Source organism: Mustela putorius, unplaced genomic scaffold, assembly GCF_011764305.1.
Source record: "Mustela putorius furo isolate JIRA1106 unplaced genomic scaffold, ASM1176430v1.1 tig00003853_pilon_pilon_pilon, whole genome shotgun sequence".
Taxonomy (NCBI): Eukaryota; Metazoa; Chordata; class Mammalia; order Carnivora; family Mustelidae; genus Mustela; species Mustela putorius.
The window spans coordinates 48,025,845-48,044,103 of record NW_025422005.1 but is presented as its reverse complement, the minus strand read 5'-3'; the positions used below and the strand labels follow the sequence as shown (position 1 = coordinate 48,044,103).

The 18,259-nt window shown below is 45.1% G+C and overlaps 1 protein-coding gene across 19 annotated transcripts in view; it reads right to left on the bottom strand.

Annotated features, from left to right (window-relative positions):
* Window positions 1–18,259, bottom strand: part of FGGY (FGGY carbohydrate kinase domain containing) — a 697,591-nt gene that overhangs the window by 24,230 nt on the left and 655,102 nt on the right. The window contains exon 15 of one of the 19 annotated variants that reach the window (XM_045064614.1): window positions 15,942–16,800. The exons of the other annotated variants lie outside the window; for them this stretch is intronic. Within the exon in view, the coding sequence (XP_044920549.1) occupies window positions 16,747–16,800 (54 nt within the window). The 3' untranslated portion in view covers window positions 15,942–16,746. Of the gene's footprint in view, window positions 1–15,941; window positions 16,801–18,259 lie in introns of those variants that run through there. 19 annotated transcript variants of the gene reach the window in all.

The following is an 18,259-nucleotide window of genomic DNA, read 5'->3' as shown; positions in this document are numbered from 1 at the left end:
ACACTTGAAATATGGGGGAAACACACAGCTTTGGAACTTGTACCCTTACGCCTTCACTGTAGAACAAGGGCTTCAGTGATAACTGAGATCGTAACTCCAATCCTAGCTCTACCATTGAGCACTCTGAGTCTCAAATTTTTCAATTTGAAAATGGGAGTTTTGATACTTACAAGTTTGTTTTGTACAAATTAAATGCATAAATCTAAAGTTATTATTACTACTCTTATCTACCCATCGACCGAAACAAACCCTATTTTCCCAGGAACTATTAAAAGGCAAGAGTTGACAAGCATATACTTGGGTATATGTTTCAGGCTGGTGACGTGGGTGGGCTGGGGAAGGTGTTGGGTGTCAATATTCTTATGGCTCTGCAGAATTATTTCTAGACAATTATTCCTCCATCAGCAAGCAAAAAGCTTTGCCCCTTGGAGGTTTGTATCACATGATGACAGGCATACAATCATACCCGCCTCCTGTGCAGCTCACGGCTATCACCCTCGGGCCTCTTGCTTTGATCCCTATGTTAGAAGAAGCTGAAACCTACATCACCTGGTCTTCTCATCTAGTCATTATCTTGGAAGATTTGAGCATCCAATTACAAGACCCAACCAATGCTTGAGTCTTATGGTTTCAAAATGCTTCCAACTCTATGACCATTCATCTCCACTTTACTCCAGCATTTATCTCCACAGCCATACTCTGAAACTTGTCATCCACTTACTAGTACATTTATGTATATTCCAATGCTCTAATAGCCACTTGCTGGCTTCAACTACCCATCAGTCCAATGATCTCATTTGTCCCATCATTCCTACCAAAAGTCCTTCTTCACCTCATGGTAATTCTCAATCCCTTCCTTTTCTTTCATTCTGCAGATCCTTTCTGGCTCTAATTTCTCTGGTTAGCTAGGGTCGAATCCACCATTTATTATATCAAACACATTGACAAATAAGAATCATCAAAAATACTTTCTTAGTTGCAAAGTTCAACTGGTACCTCTAATTCACAGAAATTATATGGCCAGGATATGCCTCATTTATAACTATAAGACAGAAACCTCTATTAGGGCAGAGCAGGCCAGTGGGAGATTGCTACTCGAGAAAGTACAACATCCTGAAAGTTCTCAGCATTTGAACACCTTAGAAATTTATACCACCTGTCTCAAGTTAACTCCATACAGAGAAGATTCTCTGGCCAACAGATCAGGATTCATAACTAGCAGCAAAAAAACAAAAACGTGACAGTATTAAGATAGTGCACAATGACTGAGCTGCAAGGAATGTTGGGTAACTACTAGGATCAATTTCTCTGTTTAGGTTAGGTGGTAAGAAATCAAATTATTGAAGATATAAAGTATCTATAGACCCATCCATCCCACTATATTCTTTAAAGCTCCCTGTACTGGATATCCAACTCTTTGGGGCCAAAGTCATATTGAAAGTTGGTCCTGGACGCCCTGGTTTAGCTTTGGGGGCTGGCCTCTGACTGTCTTTAGTATAAGAGTCCTTCTGGCAAAGCCAGAATTCATTTCAAACCAACTTCAGGAGGGAGAAGACAAGGAGGGAGCTTGAATCAAAAGCCAGGAGTTGGGAAGGCCAAGGAAGGTACCAAAGGACTAAAGCAAGACAAGGGCTGGAGGGAAACTGAGAAGCCAGGGGAAAGACGAAGTCAGACAGAGAGAGGGAAAGGAGTGGAATGCAAGTCCTGAATAAACTATCATGGTGTCCTTTCAATTTGGTTTATAAGCTTTCTTTGTTCCCAGAGCCCCATGGTTTCCCTCTATCTGAGCACTGAACACACAGTAGGATAAATGTCTATTTACTTATATGTCTCCCAACTTGACTATGAGATCTAAGAAGATAGAGGCCAGCAATTTTTATCAGTATTCCCAGTAATTGATATAATGTGACTCTTCAATAAATGTGTGTTGAGAGAATGAAAAAAATGAATGAGCAGATGGACTAATGAAATAATGAGTAATCAGGAGTGGGGAATCTGTATAAAGCAACTTTGGGATCTCCCTCAGTTGAGCTTTTTGGTGTTTCCTAACTCTCATTTCAACAGTCTTCATTGTCAGATGTCATAGTTATAGTTCTAGGCTCTGGACCAATTAGATGGGAACCCTGGCTCTTCTAATTGAATGGCCTGGCCAATTTACTAGCCACTTTGTGCCTCAGTTTACTCATCTTCAAAAGAGAAATAATGGAACTACTCACAGAGTTATTAAGATAAAAAAGAAAATGCATGCAAAGCATTTAAATTAGTACTTGGCACAAATTACTAGCTTAAAAATTGGGATTATTTGTATTGTTATAATTATTATACCCATCTCCCCCCCAGCACTATACAGGACCCTGTAATGTTTTCTTGAGTGCTACTATTTAAAGACAGTACAGTACTTCCTAATCTTCTGCTCCATGTGACATGCTGCCTGGGCTGGGGAGTGATAAAGAGCGTGGAACGAAGAAACTATCCAACAATGAATACCAGCTGATTCCTCTGGTTCATGAGGGGAAAGAAGATGAACAATGAGCACAATGGAGGCTGTGGAGATTAAAAGTTTAGGAGCTTCTGGGTTTAGAAATATGGCATCTATTTTTGGATTGGACTTCTAGGCCTTTTACCTATAACAAACAAAGAAAACAACAACTATGTCACCTGTAGTTATGACTATGAGCTTGCTGTGGCTTTCACAGATGTAGGGCATTCAGTCCACTTCTCTCTAGTGACTAAATTATAGACAGGCACATGATGTACTGGAAAGAGAACTGATCTGGAAATAAGGAGGCTCTGGTCTTGCAATAACCTTAGTCTAGGCTCTATAACTCTGAACAAGTTGTTTCCTTTTGTTGGACCCCAGTTTCATTCTTCTCCAAAATGGCAAGTTTGAGCCAGATGTTACTTTCATGGTTTAACAAATGGTTACTGAATGTTTGCTGTGTGCCCCAGGCATTGTGCTAGGCACTACGGATACATCAGTGAGCCTGACAGCTCTGATCTCTAGACCTCATGGAACTTAGAGTCTACAAGAGGAAAACTGATGCTATAGGAGAAGATCAGAGGGAGATAAAACTACTTTGAGGGAATGACCTACAGGTACAAAGGGAGTTGGCCCCAAAAAGATGGCTGATGAAGAGACATCTACACTGCACAGAATGCATATTTGAAGTTGAAATATTATAGCACATTTAAAGGGCTGAAAGAAGTCCAAGAGTAGATACAATGAACAGAAAGAGTGAAAACAGTCAGAATTTGATGGTCTTATAAATCATTATGCCAAAGTGAAATGGAAGCCACTGGAGGGTTTTAAGTAAGAGCAATCCTATTCAAATTGTAGAAGGTCACTTTGGCCAATGCACAGACAATGTATTAGAGAATGGTGAAAATGAAGGCAAGCACACCATTCAAGGGGCCCTTGGAGCAGTCCAGGTGAGAGATGACGGTGACCAGAAGAGCATGGTGAGTGTGGAATTAAAGCCAAGTGCAATGATTCAAGAGACATGAGGTGTAGTTACAAGGTGACTGTGAGAGACTGAAGTAGAAAGGAAGGAGAGGATGGGTTCATAATGTCCTTGAGGTTCTGGCAGAGGAGAGTGAGTAGATGTGGCCCCATTTACAGACTGTGCCATGAATGAGATGGTGCCAGTCCTGCAAACGAAGGTCGAGTTGATGAATTCAGATTGAACACGTCTGAATCCAGGTACCTGTGAGCCCTCTAACAGGTTATATGGATAGCTGCTGAGCTATGGGCTGTAGACAGCAAATTAGTCCTCAGAAGTAGATAAGATGGACAGAACCCTCTAGAAGATCAACATATAGTGCTGAGTGGAGGACAGAGGGGAGCTGGCAAATGAATCTGAAAAGCAGTGTTCAGAGCAGTGGGAGGAAAATCATGTACGTACGTTGTCAGTGGAAGAACGTGTGATTGTGGGGACTGTTCCATGTTGCAAAATGCTGCCAAAGGTAAAGCCGGGTTAGGACTCAAAAGTCCTTTGTGCTGAGCAACGGTCTAGGTTAGCATCAGTGACCTAGGCTAGTACAACTGTGGAAGTAAAATCCTGCAAATCCTTGCTTAAGGTTACCACAGAGAGCAGTAGTGAGGAAATCAGGACAGTGAGGATAGTCATCTTTTAAAACATTTTGATTGTGAGAAGATAAGAATTGGAGGGGGCTAACAGGTAGGAGAAAGGATTTTATGTTTAAGATGAGAGTATGTGTGGTAGCACTGTCCAACAGAAATAATGTGAGTTATGTTAATTTTAAAGTTTCTAGGAGTCACTTAACAAAGTGAAATGAGTATTTTATTAGCTTTTATTTAATTTATTATACCCCAAATATTATCATTTCACAAGTAATCAATACAATTAGTAGACATTTGATGTTCTTTTATTCACAGTGACTCTTTGAAATCTGGCATATATTTTGCACATCTCAAGTTGCACTAGCCACATTTTGAGTGCTCAGTCATCACATTCAACTAGTGGCTGTTATATTGGACAGAACAAGTCTAGAGCACATTTCCATGCCGCTGAGAAGGAGCTAGCAAATAGATAGGAGTAAGAATGGATAATGGATTGAGTGGGCTGCCAGAGGCAGTGGGGGATGGAGGAGTCTCCAATAACAGGCTGTTCCATTATAATCTCTTTCAACACAATAAATGTGAAGGAGAAAAAGTTTGCATCTGGATATAGGCAGTGATGTGCTGATAAAGGTTAACAACTGGCTCTACGAAAAAAAAAAAGCCTACTTTGTAGCATCTGCCAATTTCGCTAGTGTAAATCCTTCCACTGTGGCCATCTTCAAGCTACTGATGTGATGTCAGTGAACACAGAGCTGGGAGGAGACATATGCAGTCAGCTCTCATGCCAGGTGTGAACCAGCAATGGTACATATGACTGGACATACAGCTGGATGGCAGTTATCTTTCTAATGGCTTCTATTTTCTCTTTAAGGTGGATGGTAGCTGAGAATAAGTAGGTCCTGTGTCTGAACATGAGAGGGAAGATGAGGCTGGGAATTGAGGGAAGTTTGATGGGGTTATTACAGAAAACAGGCAATTGAGCTGATATGTTAGCTTCCTGTCAGGCAACAGAGGGACACTCAAACTGGGCAACTGAAGCAAGGCTTAATCATGGGTTTGTTTAAAAGAAGGTTTGGGAAAAGAAACCAGCAACCCGTGACTAGCAACAGTGGGGAGCCATGACTGCCTCCTACCCTAAAGGAGCAAGGAGAGGGAGAGACTCCCAACACCCAGAGAGAAAGCCAGAGCGAGAGGGCCACCTGCAGGAACCGTGGTCCATGGTGGATGGATTGGCTAACCTGTGGGAATGGAGTAAGGAGGGAAGCCATAGCTTCCATCTCTCCTCTAGGCTCCCGCTGGTGCCTCCCCAGGGGCCACACCCAACTCCACACCTGGGTAAGGGAGGCTGGCTGGGGACAATGACACAAGCCTGCCTTATGGTTGTATAGTACTTCCTCACAGTGCTCAAATGCCTTTAGGAAGGCAGAAGGCAGGCAAAAGGCTGGCTTCATCCTGGGTTGGGGTTTGGTAAGACAAAAATGATGGGTAAACAAATAAAACGGTCATGTAGATACTGGCTAAGTGGAAAGAGAGAAGAGGGACAGGAGGAAAAGAAAAGCATTCCTTCAAAATGCATGTTAACTCTGACAGGCCAGGAAACTGAGCAAAGCAGTAATGTGGCTTCTCCAGACAAAGCTTTAGTGGTGGAGTCAGGAGATATGTCTGCCCAGCTTGAAAGCATTTTAACCTACTGTTGCATCCACAAGCAAATAAACTGCTCACTTATATACACAAATCATTTAAGCAAACTATTTCTTTTAGCTTTTAGTTGAAACTAAAGCACTATTAGAATTCTCTACCTCCAATATTTAAACTAATCTACACTTAAAAGTAAGGATGCCCTTGGGTATTTTCATTACAGAAGCTCATCCCAAATGTACAAGCTAAGAGTTAAAGTAGGCTAAGATGAGGAAGGTAAAGGGTGTCTTTACCGTCCCCCCTCCCCCTAAGATTTTTATTTATTTGAGACACACAGAGAGGGAAAGAGCACAAGCAAGGGGATCAGTTCAGGCAGAGGGAGAAGCAGGCTCCCCGCTGAGCAGGGAGCCCAAAGCAGGACTGGATCCCAGGACCCTGGGATCAGGACCTGAGCCAAAGGCAGAGGCTCAACTAACTGAGCCACTCAGGTGCCTGCTCTGGTCTTTTCTGAAATAAAAGGGGAGTCAAGTTCTCGGGCATGCTCAGTTCCTCGCTCCATGTCTGCTCTGGCCGCCCCTTCCAGCATGCCTGACAGAGCACTTACGAGGGCTTCTTCATGCCCCACGATGTGGGCAGACGGGGACAACGTGCCATATGACCTCCCCCATGTGTGCCACACGGACAGAAGCCATGCACGTTCCCTGCGGCTGGCACACGGGGAGTGCTCAGTGGTGATGGGTTGAACGGAATCTTTCAAGGACCACGTTTTCTGTGTCCAATATTACACGGTCTGACAGCAGGATAAGAGATTACAAACCTCAGCTGTGGAGCCAGAAGCAGTGCCCAGGAAGACCTGGAAACAGCTAGGCTGGAATTCCGAGGGCCTCCTCCCTCTTCGCTCATTTATGAAACTTCCTCATTCATTCAACGTGACTGATACCTGACAGGGAGCTGTGAGGGTTCGGTGGGCCCAAGGACGCAAAGCTCCTGGTACTCATCAGTGCTCCGCCAAGGCCGATTCCTTCCACCTCCCTGTTCTCCTCTGCTCCTTCTTCCTTTCTTTCACTTCCCAGCATTGTCATGTTTTTCTGACACTGTATTCCATTCACTGAAGTTAGCCGTGGTTGTCCTACAGCTTCCTAGCCATGATCACTCCTGGGTGTGTGTGTGTGTGTGTGTTTTGTTTTGGTCACCTTTGGGCCTCGGTGACCCCAGGTGACCATTTTGTGGAAACTGCGGCATTTTGGATTGTGGCTTTTCCCCCTTTGAATAAACACTGAAAGCTTTCTTTCCCACTTATTCCAACTCTCGTTTGCCATCTGGTGCCTGGGTTGGCCGCATCTGTGTTTGCTTAATGACTTTAGGCAAAGGCCGAGTTTACATATGGGAAGAAGGAGAGGGCTTTGCTGATTTCTTCCATATGTTCATTTATTCGTATATTATGATTTTTGTAATCTCACCAGCAAAGATCCCTTCAGACAATCCTCGCGCTGTTCCCGGGGACCTGCGTCTCTGTGTGTTCAGCTGGGAGCTGCCATGAGAACATTTTTGCAGCGTCTGTTACCTTTAGCATAGCTCGGTGAGGCTTTCAGACAGGTACAAAATTAATGTTCGGGAGATTCTTCTTTTTGAACTGAGGAGGAGGCTCATTAGGCTTGGGTGATTCTGTGGAGCTGGGAGACCAGGGTTCGAGACCCTTCTCTCCATCTGTGAATGGGGTGGACGCAGACAAGCTCTGTGACTCTGGCCCTCGGTCTGCTCACTGCGTGTCAAAGGGCTTGGGCTGGGTGGGCTCCCACCCCTGCAGGTCCCATGAGGACACAGCTTTCCCTCTCCCCTTTCCTCCTCTTCCTCTGGTTCTGGGCTTCCGGCTCTTCTAGAGCTACACCTCAAATGTGTGCTTTCCTTCTCCCCAGCTCCTAGGCAGAGGTGTGCACGGAGGGAAAAAAGCCAAGAAAGGCATTCCATCTTCTGCGTAATGCAGGAATGGAAAAGGACAAGCTCTATTTCTTGTTTTGGAAGAAGACATCTTGATTTCTTTTTCTACAATACACTTGGGCCTCAGCTTAGGGTGATGGCTCACGAGCTCTGGAAAGACACAGACCTGGATTGGAAACCTACCTCTTCTCTTCCCAACTTGTGGCCCTGAATAAGTTTCTTTCATTTTCCTAAGTGGTAACTTCCTTCTCTAAAGTGGGACTACTCCCTGCCTTGCAGGGCTGGTGAATGGAGAAGTGATCATTAATCCTAATGGTGTTTTGCATAAAGCAAGTGCTCACAAATGTTGGTTACCTCTGTGCACAGTGGATTCAGTGGTGAAATACCACAGTGTTGGCAATGCCTCAGAGCAGGAAATGGACAACGCCCAGGGAAGATCACAAAATCAGCAGATGCTGATTTTGACCTAGAACTTGGGACTTGGGAACTTGGGACTTCTGACTCGTAGGCAGCAGATCTTTCTCAGGAGCTGAAGAGAGCTGGGGAAAAATAGGGGACTGGGTTGGAGTCACTAGAGACCAGATGATGGCTAAGGAAAGAAGGTGGCCTAAGCCTTACTCGAGAGGGCTGGTCAGTGGAAGAGAGATTCTCCAGGGAACCAGGGATATGCACAGGCCGGTGGCAAGGGGGACTGGACCTCTTTTTGTGAATGTCCTCACATTGCTCTGAGACGTTTTCTCTCTCTTTTTCACTCTCCCTCTTTCTGTTCCCCTCCCCCTCTTTCTGCCCTTAGTCCTTCCTGACTAGTCTCTGTACCCAGGAGAGTGAAACCCAAGAGAACAAAAATTATTTGAATGAATGTTTTTGGATATGGCCTGACGGGTGAGGTTTGATAGTTTAGGCAGGAAAGCTTTGCTAGTTTATTTGAAAACACCAAGTTAATCTGAGGTAACTGAGAAATAATCAGGTCAGAGGCATGAAGAGAACGAGAAACTATCTTGTCCACAGCCTCTTCCTGTGGCCCTCTCTGCTCAGAAAGATGAGGAAGAGCAGTGTGGGAAGGGCGCTGTCTCTAAATCCTTTTTCTGTCACAGTGCTCTCTTTTCTGTCAGAGATGAGGGTTCTCTCCTGCTCCAGGGACTGTTTCAGCGTATGGAGAAGCAAGGGTGGGGGGCGGTCTTGGCATTCCTCGTCCTCCACCGCCTCACGTTATGTATGATATATACGTATGTATAACACCTGCATCCTGTGTGTTCTGGCTTAGCTGACATTAAAGGGACGTGCAGGCTTTAGCATGCATCCAGCAGAGGACAGATGGAAGCAAGGAAAGACACATGTGAGGAATGAGAAGACCAGTGTGGTTGGAGCAGAGAGCGAGGTCAAGTGTGGGTGAGAGAGAACCCAGAGGCAGGCTGGGACCAGGGGAACTTGCAGTTTCCCGGGAGGCCCTGGGAGGCCACAGGGGCCACCAGAGGGCTGCCCTGCTACATTCAGTCTGCCATGAGCCAGGTGCAGAGGTTGGGGGAAGGGGACTCTGGGCAGCGCTGGTAAATGAGGGAGATGCACATAGGTAAGAGAGGAGTCCGGGAGGCTTGGGTGATGGATCCAAAGAGGTGTTAGGGGAAAAAGAGTTGTCAGAAGTAGACAAGAACTCTTAGATTTTCGGACTTAGGCTTTTGCTCCCATTTCTCCCCACCTCATACGTAGAGGCAGAGTGAGAACTAGTAGGCACCAAGAGGTGTTTGCTTCTACAGATTTAACCTGGCTCCTTCAAGGTCACTGGGTAAGGGAGAAGCAGAGCCTCAGCCTGGCCTCCTGTTCAGAGAACAACAGCTACAAGAAAAGAACATCAAGAGAAATAATGTTGCAAAATTCCTCACAGACCTGGCCAAAGCTTACATCAGCCAGTCATGTGCCTTTTAAGCTCTATTATTCAGTTAAGAAATGAATTTGTCCTTGCCTTGTAAGTGCTACAAGATCTGGCATTTAACACCTGAGATGTGAAGGCACTTTTTTTTTTTTTTTTCTTTTTAAAGTAGCAGAAGCTCTGGACAATCTGGGAGTCCTAAGTGCAACCTCTGGACAGCCAACACAGGGCCTGAGGCTCAGACCCTTCCACTGAGGCATCTTCCAGTTTCCTCAGGGTGTGAGCGGGAGACGGAAGGACAAGAAATTGCCTGTCAAGACAGAAGACATGAGGCCATCGGCAAAGGTAGGGCCCTTATGCACGGACATCTTGGAGTAAAACTATGGCTGCCTGGAATAAGCCTCTATCTGGGTGGGGGTGGGGGGGCAGTGGTGGGGAGACTCCAGCCAGGAGTGAATGTGTGTGAGATTTGGGCAGGCAATTCACAGTTGGGGGAGGTAGTCAGCAGTTTTTTAAGGCTAGAATGCAATCAGGAGCTCCTTTTAAATCAGAAACTGGAAGAAAACTTCCTCTCCTTCCCCCACACGCATCTGCATCAGGTTCCTACTTGGGGACCACACTTCACCTCCACCTTTGTGGAAAAGGTAGAGACAGAAATAATCATTGCGACGCATGAAGCACTCACTAGTAACAGTGGCTAACATCCTCGGGTACCCTGTGAGCTTGGCATCATGTCAAAAGTATACATGTCTCATCAATATTTGCAGCAACCCTGAGAGACTAGTATCACCATTACTGATTCTGTTTTATAGGAGAAGAAAAGAGAGGTGAACAGAGGATGACTAACTTGCCCAAGGTCACCCAGATAATAAATGGTAGTATGTTCAGGATTCAAACCCACGCAGGAGAATCCATTTGCTTAACTCAGGGGCTACCGAAGGGCAAGATGGTGGACAAGGAGTGGGGACAGGTGTGCACTGTCTCTAAAGAATTAAAATATAATAATAAAACCTGTTAAAAGATCCATTTCTTTTTTCTTTTTTTTCTTTTTACCATTACATTAACAATACATGAGTAGTAGAATCTCCCCTCTGGAGCAAACATCTCTTACTGGATGAATCCCCACCCCTCCTAAGCCACTGGTTCAACCATTCTAGAAGGTAGAAATTTTATGTCACATTTTGCAGATTTCTAATCCCATCCGAACACTCTCATTGTACTCTGTGCGACTCCTTTAAGCCCTAACAAGTATACTGGCTATATGCGCCTGTGTTTCTTTCTTGTGTATCTCTGCCACTGGACCATCAACTCCGTGAGGGTAGGGGCTGTGTCTACAGTTCAGGCTGAAGCACCTGGCTTAACATTTTGGTGGGGTTTATGCAAAAAAGATACTTGCTGAATGAATAGATGGGTAAAGGAATGGTCAATCTAAAATGCCGCTTCCTCCATGAAGTCTTCCTTGAGGGAAGAAAAGCCTTGCTCTTTAGAGGGGAAGGTGGAACAGGTAATATTGGCAGAAGCAGTCAGAATGAGCTGGGCTCTTCTCTCCAGAGCCGCCCTGGAAGTTCTCTGTCAGGTGTGAAAAGCATGGGTCCCCAGGTAGCTTTGAGTTTCATGGCACCCCAACATTCCTTAGGGAGCCACCATTCCCAGGAAGGAAAGACTCCACTCTTGGCACTGATATTTGAGAGCTGGTACTTTCCAGACCTGTCTAGGGCCAGAAACCACTCATACTAAGGCACATATTTAGGATTATTTTTAGGATGCCCAAATCCTTAAGATCTGGATACAGAAGATCCCAGCGTGTTCCTTAGAGAATCTACTTGGTTTTTGGCACGTTTCTAAGTTGCTAGATAAATGGAACTTTACAAACAGCTCTTTGACCTGGGATGTTTTTATTTTGAAAGGGGAACATGTTCGTTTATAAGTTCGGTAAAACTAAGATATATTTTGCTAAAGCACTGTGGAGTCAGCATGCCTTCAGCAGGTCTCTTCAAGCCCATTTGTTAAACAAGACTGTAATCCTTTGTACAACATTCTAGATGTCATGCTATATAACGTCCTCTCCTTTTTTTAATCCTTTAAAATATATTTCTGTATTTTGCACCTAAAAATAAAATGATGTACGTTCCAGGCAACCTTTCTGGGTGGTCCACTGTGAGAGAGGAGTTCCCAGGTCTTCTCTGCGAGGTGGGTCACGGCAAGGTCAGTCCTGCTCAAGGCCAACACCCAGGAGGGGGGCTGCGTGAATCGCTTGGTAAGGTCGCACACCGCAGGCAGAGGTGCTCTGGCATCACGGAATGGTCTAGAGTTTAACATGGAGTCTGGCAGAAAAGCGGCAAAGACGAGGTCACGTGGAAAGTTTCCTGAGCCCCAAATTCTGCCATGATATATTTGAAAAGTTCCCTGGGGTTGAGGGAAGGGTCCTAAAGAGAAAAGACCCCGGTGAACGGTGACACCGAAAAGCTTGCCTATTTCTCTGACTCACTACCTGGAGTGTTCAACCTACAAGTCACTTTAATGAAGGCAGTAACTCGAGAAGATGAAGGCTTACACATGTGTTATGTCTGGCAAGAAAGGATTCGTGGAATAGTCCACGTACTACAAGGCACGTTTATTGTATCGACTAGCTCTAAGATGGGGAAGCCAAGAGCAGGGTCCCAAGGGAGTGGGACATGGTGGGGGGAAAGAGAAGTGTGGCTAGCAGGAACTGGAGGGCCAGGAGGTTCTCTCCAGCCCTTCCGATCTTAAGGAGTGGGAGACCACTAGATCCCAGGCAGAGTGAGCTTTAGGAGTATTTTCCCCTTTTGCCCAATGATGATCCTATCCTTTCCCCTGTCCCCCTTCCATCCCCCTCTCTCCTTTCCGTCTTCCCCTCTCTTCCTTCATATGTGTTTATTGAACATCTACCATGTGCCAATTACTATTTTAGGCTCTGGCAGTCACTGGTGAACAAAATCAGCATGGGCCCCGCCTTTGGGAAGCTTGGAGCCTTGTGGAGGAGACAGACAGTCAACAAATATTCCGCCAAATATCTGTAATCACGCGTTACAGTAAGTGCTATGAGGCCGAAGGACAAGGGGCTACACCATGTTGTGACAGCAACACCGGCTTAGATGCAGGGAGAGGGGGCGGTCAGGGGATCCTTCTCTCCAGAAGTGCCATGTAAGCTCACAGCTGAAGGAAGAGGAAAACCTAGGTCAAGAAAAATTTATATGTGTGTGTGGGGGGGCTGCTGCATTACAGCCAAGGGAATAAAAGAAATAATAATAACAATAACAATGATGACTCAAGCAATAGGTAAGACTTAATGAACAGTTACTATGTGCCAGTCACATCTCTAAACATCTAATAACTACTTATTCATTTAACCCTCACAACAACCCTGCGAGGCAACTTACCATTATGGTCCCCATTTTTCAGATAAGAAAAATAAGGCCCAGAAAGATGAAGGGGCCTGCCCATCACATAGTGAGAGGGTAGAGAAACCTGGATAAAACTCAGGTAATCTGGCTCCAGGAAAGGAAGACCTGGTGGACTAAGGGAGTGAAGGATAAGACAGCGAGGCTGAGCTGTAGCAATTGCAGGAGTGGAGGGAGACGGCGCAGCTAACCACTCAGGGACCATCTGTTGTAGAATTTTGCCTAAATTCAATGGTGGAAACCCACTGCAGGGGTCTTGGGAGGGGGTGGGGCTCCCCTTCTCCTGGGCCTTCTCTGGCAGTAGTGGGGAGCCTGGAGCAGGTGCCCAGCTGGGGGAAAAGGCAGCAGTCCAGGTGGGAGTAACAGGGGTTTGGGTCAAGTACCTGGTTATGTAACTAAACAATGAGCTGAGCTGAGCTTCTCAGTGCTTTCCTTCCCTTCTCTCTTTGCCCTATCCCCACGCTTCTCCCTCCCCAGGCTCTTTGTTCCTGCCCCCCTCAGCAGCAGGCAGAGGACCCCTGGTAAGAGCCCGTTCCTGTTCTGTTTGCTAAGCTGCAGACTCTGGCATTCTGTCACCTTCCCCAGGGCACCCTTCCCGCCTCCCAGACTCAGGATCCTTGTCTCCCTCGCCTGTGTGCCTGCCGGGAGGGAGCAGCTGCTGGTATCTAGAACCCAGCTGTTCTCCCAACTTCTCGCAAGTGTTTCTAAGCGTCAATGCTTCTAATTAGTTAAAATAGGAAGGGGGGGTGGTAAACAGAGGAGCAAAAGAGATACCTAATTTTAGCTGTAGCCAAAAGGACTTTCCCTCAAATACACTGTGATCTCAAAATACTTAGCTAAGCGCATATGGACACGGTGGGGAGAGGATCTGAAGAGCTGCAGAAGGAACACTCAAAGCCAAACGGGACAGCCCCTGCCTTCCCGGAATGCGGGGCTGGATCAGAGAGGAAGGCAGTGCGAACAGACTGGATCCGGACCCTGTGCCAGGCACTGTGCGAACCCCGGGTGAGCCTCAACGCAGCAGCGCGCCGCCCCTTCCCAGCCCGAGGATGCTGCAGGGACTAGGACCCCCCTCATTCTACAGAGGAGGGAACTGAGGCTCCGTGGGGCTGAAGGTGTTTTGTCCAAGATGACGCAGCTAAACCTGGGTCTCTCTGACTTCAAAGTGTCTGGCGAGAGGAAGATGGGGTCTCAAACTGAGGACAGATCGAGGGAAGTGGGGGAGGCAGCTTTCACAGATGCAGGGCAAAGCATGAGGACAAAAACCCAGAGGATGCCGGCTCTCAGAACACACAGTGGCATTACTGTAGAAACTGGCATGGATCACATGGGAGCCTTGATGTTCTCCACTCCTGAATCCCCTTCTAGCCCTCACGAGATGTCGTCAGCGATTTACAGGTAGATCAATCATTTGGTGAATGCCCCCCACCTTTCACTATGGCGAAAAAAGAAAAAAGATTAAAATAAAATCTCCACCGCTTTCTGCAATCAAAGAAGATACCATTTGGCAAAAGAATCTGAAGTGGCTAATCCCACCCCCTACCCCCAGTCCACCTTCCTAAGGTTGTGATGGAATCTGGGCTCCTTCAGAAAATGGGCCACCTGGCAGGACTCATCACGTCAGCTTCCTTCATCTCAGTTCAAGCTTAAAAGGCCTCTTCACTGGGAAGCTCCCCAGTGAGGTTTTCCACACACACTTGGAGACTTTCCACAATAGGCCTTTGAAGCGGCCTGAAGGATTCCGGGAAGCCCGGCTCGCTGGGCTGAGGTTTGAAGAGCAGAAGCCCGCATTTATTTTTCTTTCCCGCCTTCTTTGACAAAACTCCCCCCCAGCGGTTTGTGGGCCCTCGCCGAACGGCCCTGATTTTCAGGTTACTACTTTTAGGGCTGAAGTCTTAAAAGAAAAACGACAATAAAGCACATTGTAAGGAAGCACTGATACCATAAAGATCTGTTTCTGTGTTTGGCTCCTCGGCCAGACTCTGAGTCGTGCCTTAGTCATCGTTGTCGCAGAAGGAAAATGAACACTGGCCCAACACAGACTCGCTGCATCACGCAGCATGGGTGACATTCTGTCAAGTCACTCAGACTTTCGGATGGGTGATGGGAGTTACTACTCCCTACCTTGTATGGAGTACTGATGCTTATCTGAGGCGGGGTGAGAAAATCACTTCACACCTTGTCTGCCACGGACTTTATCAGGTCCCTGCTCTTCCTCCCATTCCCCCCTGCCCTGGCCAGGGTGGCCCTTGCTCACATGGTCTAGCCCCTACTCATTCTCTACAACTCGACTAAGGTGATGCTCTCCTCTTCTGGAAATGTTTTACCTCCCTCTTGCCCAGGCCAGTTCCAGCACATTGCTTTTTTTTTTTTTTTTTTGAATTCACAAATTCAATTAGCCAGGTATAGCACATCATTAGTTTTTGATATAATGTTCAATGATGCATCAGTTCAGGATAATACCCAGTACTCATCACATCACATGCTCTCCTTAATACCCATCACCCAGTTACCAGAAGTACATGGCTTCTGTGCTTCAATACCTCCCTATCCCCTAATCGACAATCTGTGTTTTTTTCCATTTTCAGTGTCTGCCCACCATGCCCCCTACCACCACCGGAACAACGTAGACATGCGGTGTTTTCTTGTTCATTGTTGTATCTCCTTACTGAGTACAGTGCTTGGTACACTGACGTGCTCAGTGAATATTACCTGACTCATTGAATTACTTAATTTTACTTACCTACTCTGAGCAGGTACTTAGTCTAGGTACTGAAGGTAGAGCAGTGAATAAAAGACACATAGTCTCTGTTTTTCTGTAACTTTAATCCTGGTATGGAAAGTCAGGAAATATGTTAAGGAGAGTGCTTCGGTGGCTCAGTTGGTTAAGTGTCTGCCTTCAGTTTAGGTCATGATCCTGGAGTCCCGGGATCGAGTTCCACACTGGGCTCCCTGCTCAGCAGGGAGTCTGCTTCTGCCTCTGACCTTCCCCTTCTTATGCTCTCTCTCTCGTTCTCTCTCTCTCTCGAATATATAAATTAAAAATCTTTTTTTTAAAAAAAGGAAATACATTAAGGAGACAGACAGCTATCACTTGAACACTACAGGGGTTTGAGGCACCAACCCTCTACACACCTGAAAATCTTCATACAACCTCTGACTCCCCAAAAACTTAACTACTAATAGCCTACTATTGACTGGAAGCCTTACTGATAACATACACAGTCAATTTATACATATTTTGTATATGCATTATACACTGTGTTCTTAAAATAATAGAAGATGTTAAGAAAATCATAAAGAGAAAATGCATTTACATTACTGTACTGTATTCATTCAAATAATCCACACAGAAGTGGACCCACGCAGTTAAAACCGGTGCTGTGCAAGGGTCAACTGTATGGAAGGATTCCTGGTGATAAGCTCCAACATGTAAAAACATCAGAAGTCCTTACTCCCTTCCTTCCAACAAGAAAAAAGCTAAAACACTGAAAATCACTGATCTTTCTTGGACTGACTGGAGAAAAGAGGTTTCAGGACAAGCCACCACCCTGAAATCTAGAGAGACGAGAATCCAGACAGTGATAGCCGAGATCTTCTACTGGAACAACACACTGGTATGGGCCATTCAGTGGTCATTTTGAAGCACTAGGGATGAGTGTGAGACTGAGAAACTTAGGGGTCGCAGTCTTCGTAAGAAGCCCACGCTAGCATCTGTGTTTACTGCCAAGAACCTACAGGATCTCACTGTGAAGAGGCAAGAATGTTGCCCCCTTGACTCCAGCAGGGGGAGAAAAAGACTAAACGCTGTGAAGTATGCCAGAGTCCAGTGTACTCCAGCTTTCCTGTCTCACCTAAGAAGGAGGAAAAAAGACAAGAAACATTAGTGAAGGTCACAGTCCAGGGACAAAGGTTCAGTAAAAGCTAAGATTTAATCAAAACATCACAGAGTTCTTTCCCTTCTTTATACCTTAAAACTACACCAACAGGCCTCCAGTATAATATCTTAGAACAAAAAGAACTACAAGAAACAGCCTCTATCTAAGGAGGAGCTCCTGGGGAAGGGCAAGGACGGAGCGGGCAGTTTAAGCCTAAAGTAAGAAGCAGCAACCAAGAAAAAGAACAAAGAAGAAAAGAAGTAATAAAAAGATAAAAGAAATAAAAAAGCAGAAATCAATTAAATTGAATACTGGAAAATATTAGAGAAAATGAAAGAAACCAAAAGCTGTGAAAGAAAGAAAAAGACCAGTAAAACTGATGGAACTTTTAGCCAGGCTAACCAAGATAAAAAGAGAGAAGGCACAAATTACTAATAGCACAAATTAAAGACAGGTCATTACTACTGATCGTACAGACATTAATCAGATAATGTAAGAATCCTATGAGCAACTCTGTGTCCATGAATTTGATAATTTAGATGCAGTGGCTTATTTCTTTAAAAGATGTAAACTACCAAAGTTCCACAAGGAGAAATAAATAATCTGAAGACAGCTATATCTATTAAAGAAATGGAATTAATAATTAATTACTTTCCACAAACAAAGAACCAAGTCTAGAAGGTTTCATAGTGAATTTTATCAAACATTTAAGGAAAAAAAATTATACCAGTTCTTTACTACCTCCTCCAGGAAAATGGAAGCAGAGAGAGACATCCAAACTCATTTTGAAGTCACCATTAGTCTAGTACCCAAACCAGATAAAAACATTACGAGAAAGGAAAACCAAGAACCAATGTCTCTCATGAATATAGATGTAAAAGTCATTAACAGCAAATCAAATCCAACTGCAAATAAAAAAAACAACACATCACAGCTAAATGGGATTTATTCCATGTATACAGGATGGTTCAACATTCAAAAATCAATAATTTAGTTCACCATATCTACAGATTAAAGAAAACAAATCATATAATCATATTAATAGATGTAGAAAAAGCATTTGATAAAATGCACACCTTAAAGTTCATTCTTTGCACTATGATGTTCAACTTTTTTTTTAAGATTTTACTTATTTATTTGTCAGAGAGAGAGAGCAAGTGCACAAGCAGGGGGAGCAGCAGAAGAAGAAGGAGAAGCAGGCTCCCCACTGAGCAAGGAGCCTGTTTCAGAGCTTAACTCCAGAAGTCATGACCTGAACCAAAGGCAGACACTAAGCCAACTAAGCTACCCAGGCATCTCCAATGGCTTTAGCAAATGTGCAAGGTCACATATTCACAATGACAGTATCGTGGTAGATTCACCCCCCACCCCAAAAAACAATCCCTGTGCCTTACCTATTTGATCCTCCTCCCACTCTCCCCAAGTTGACAACCTC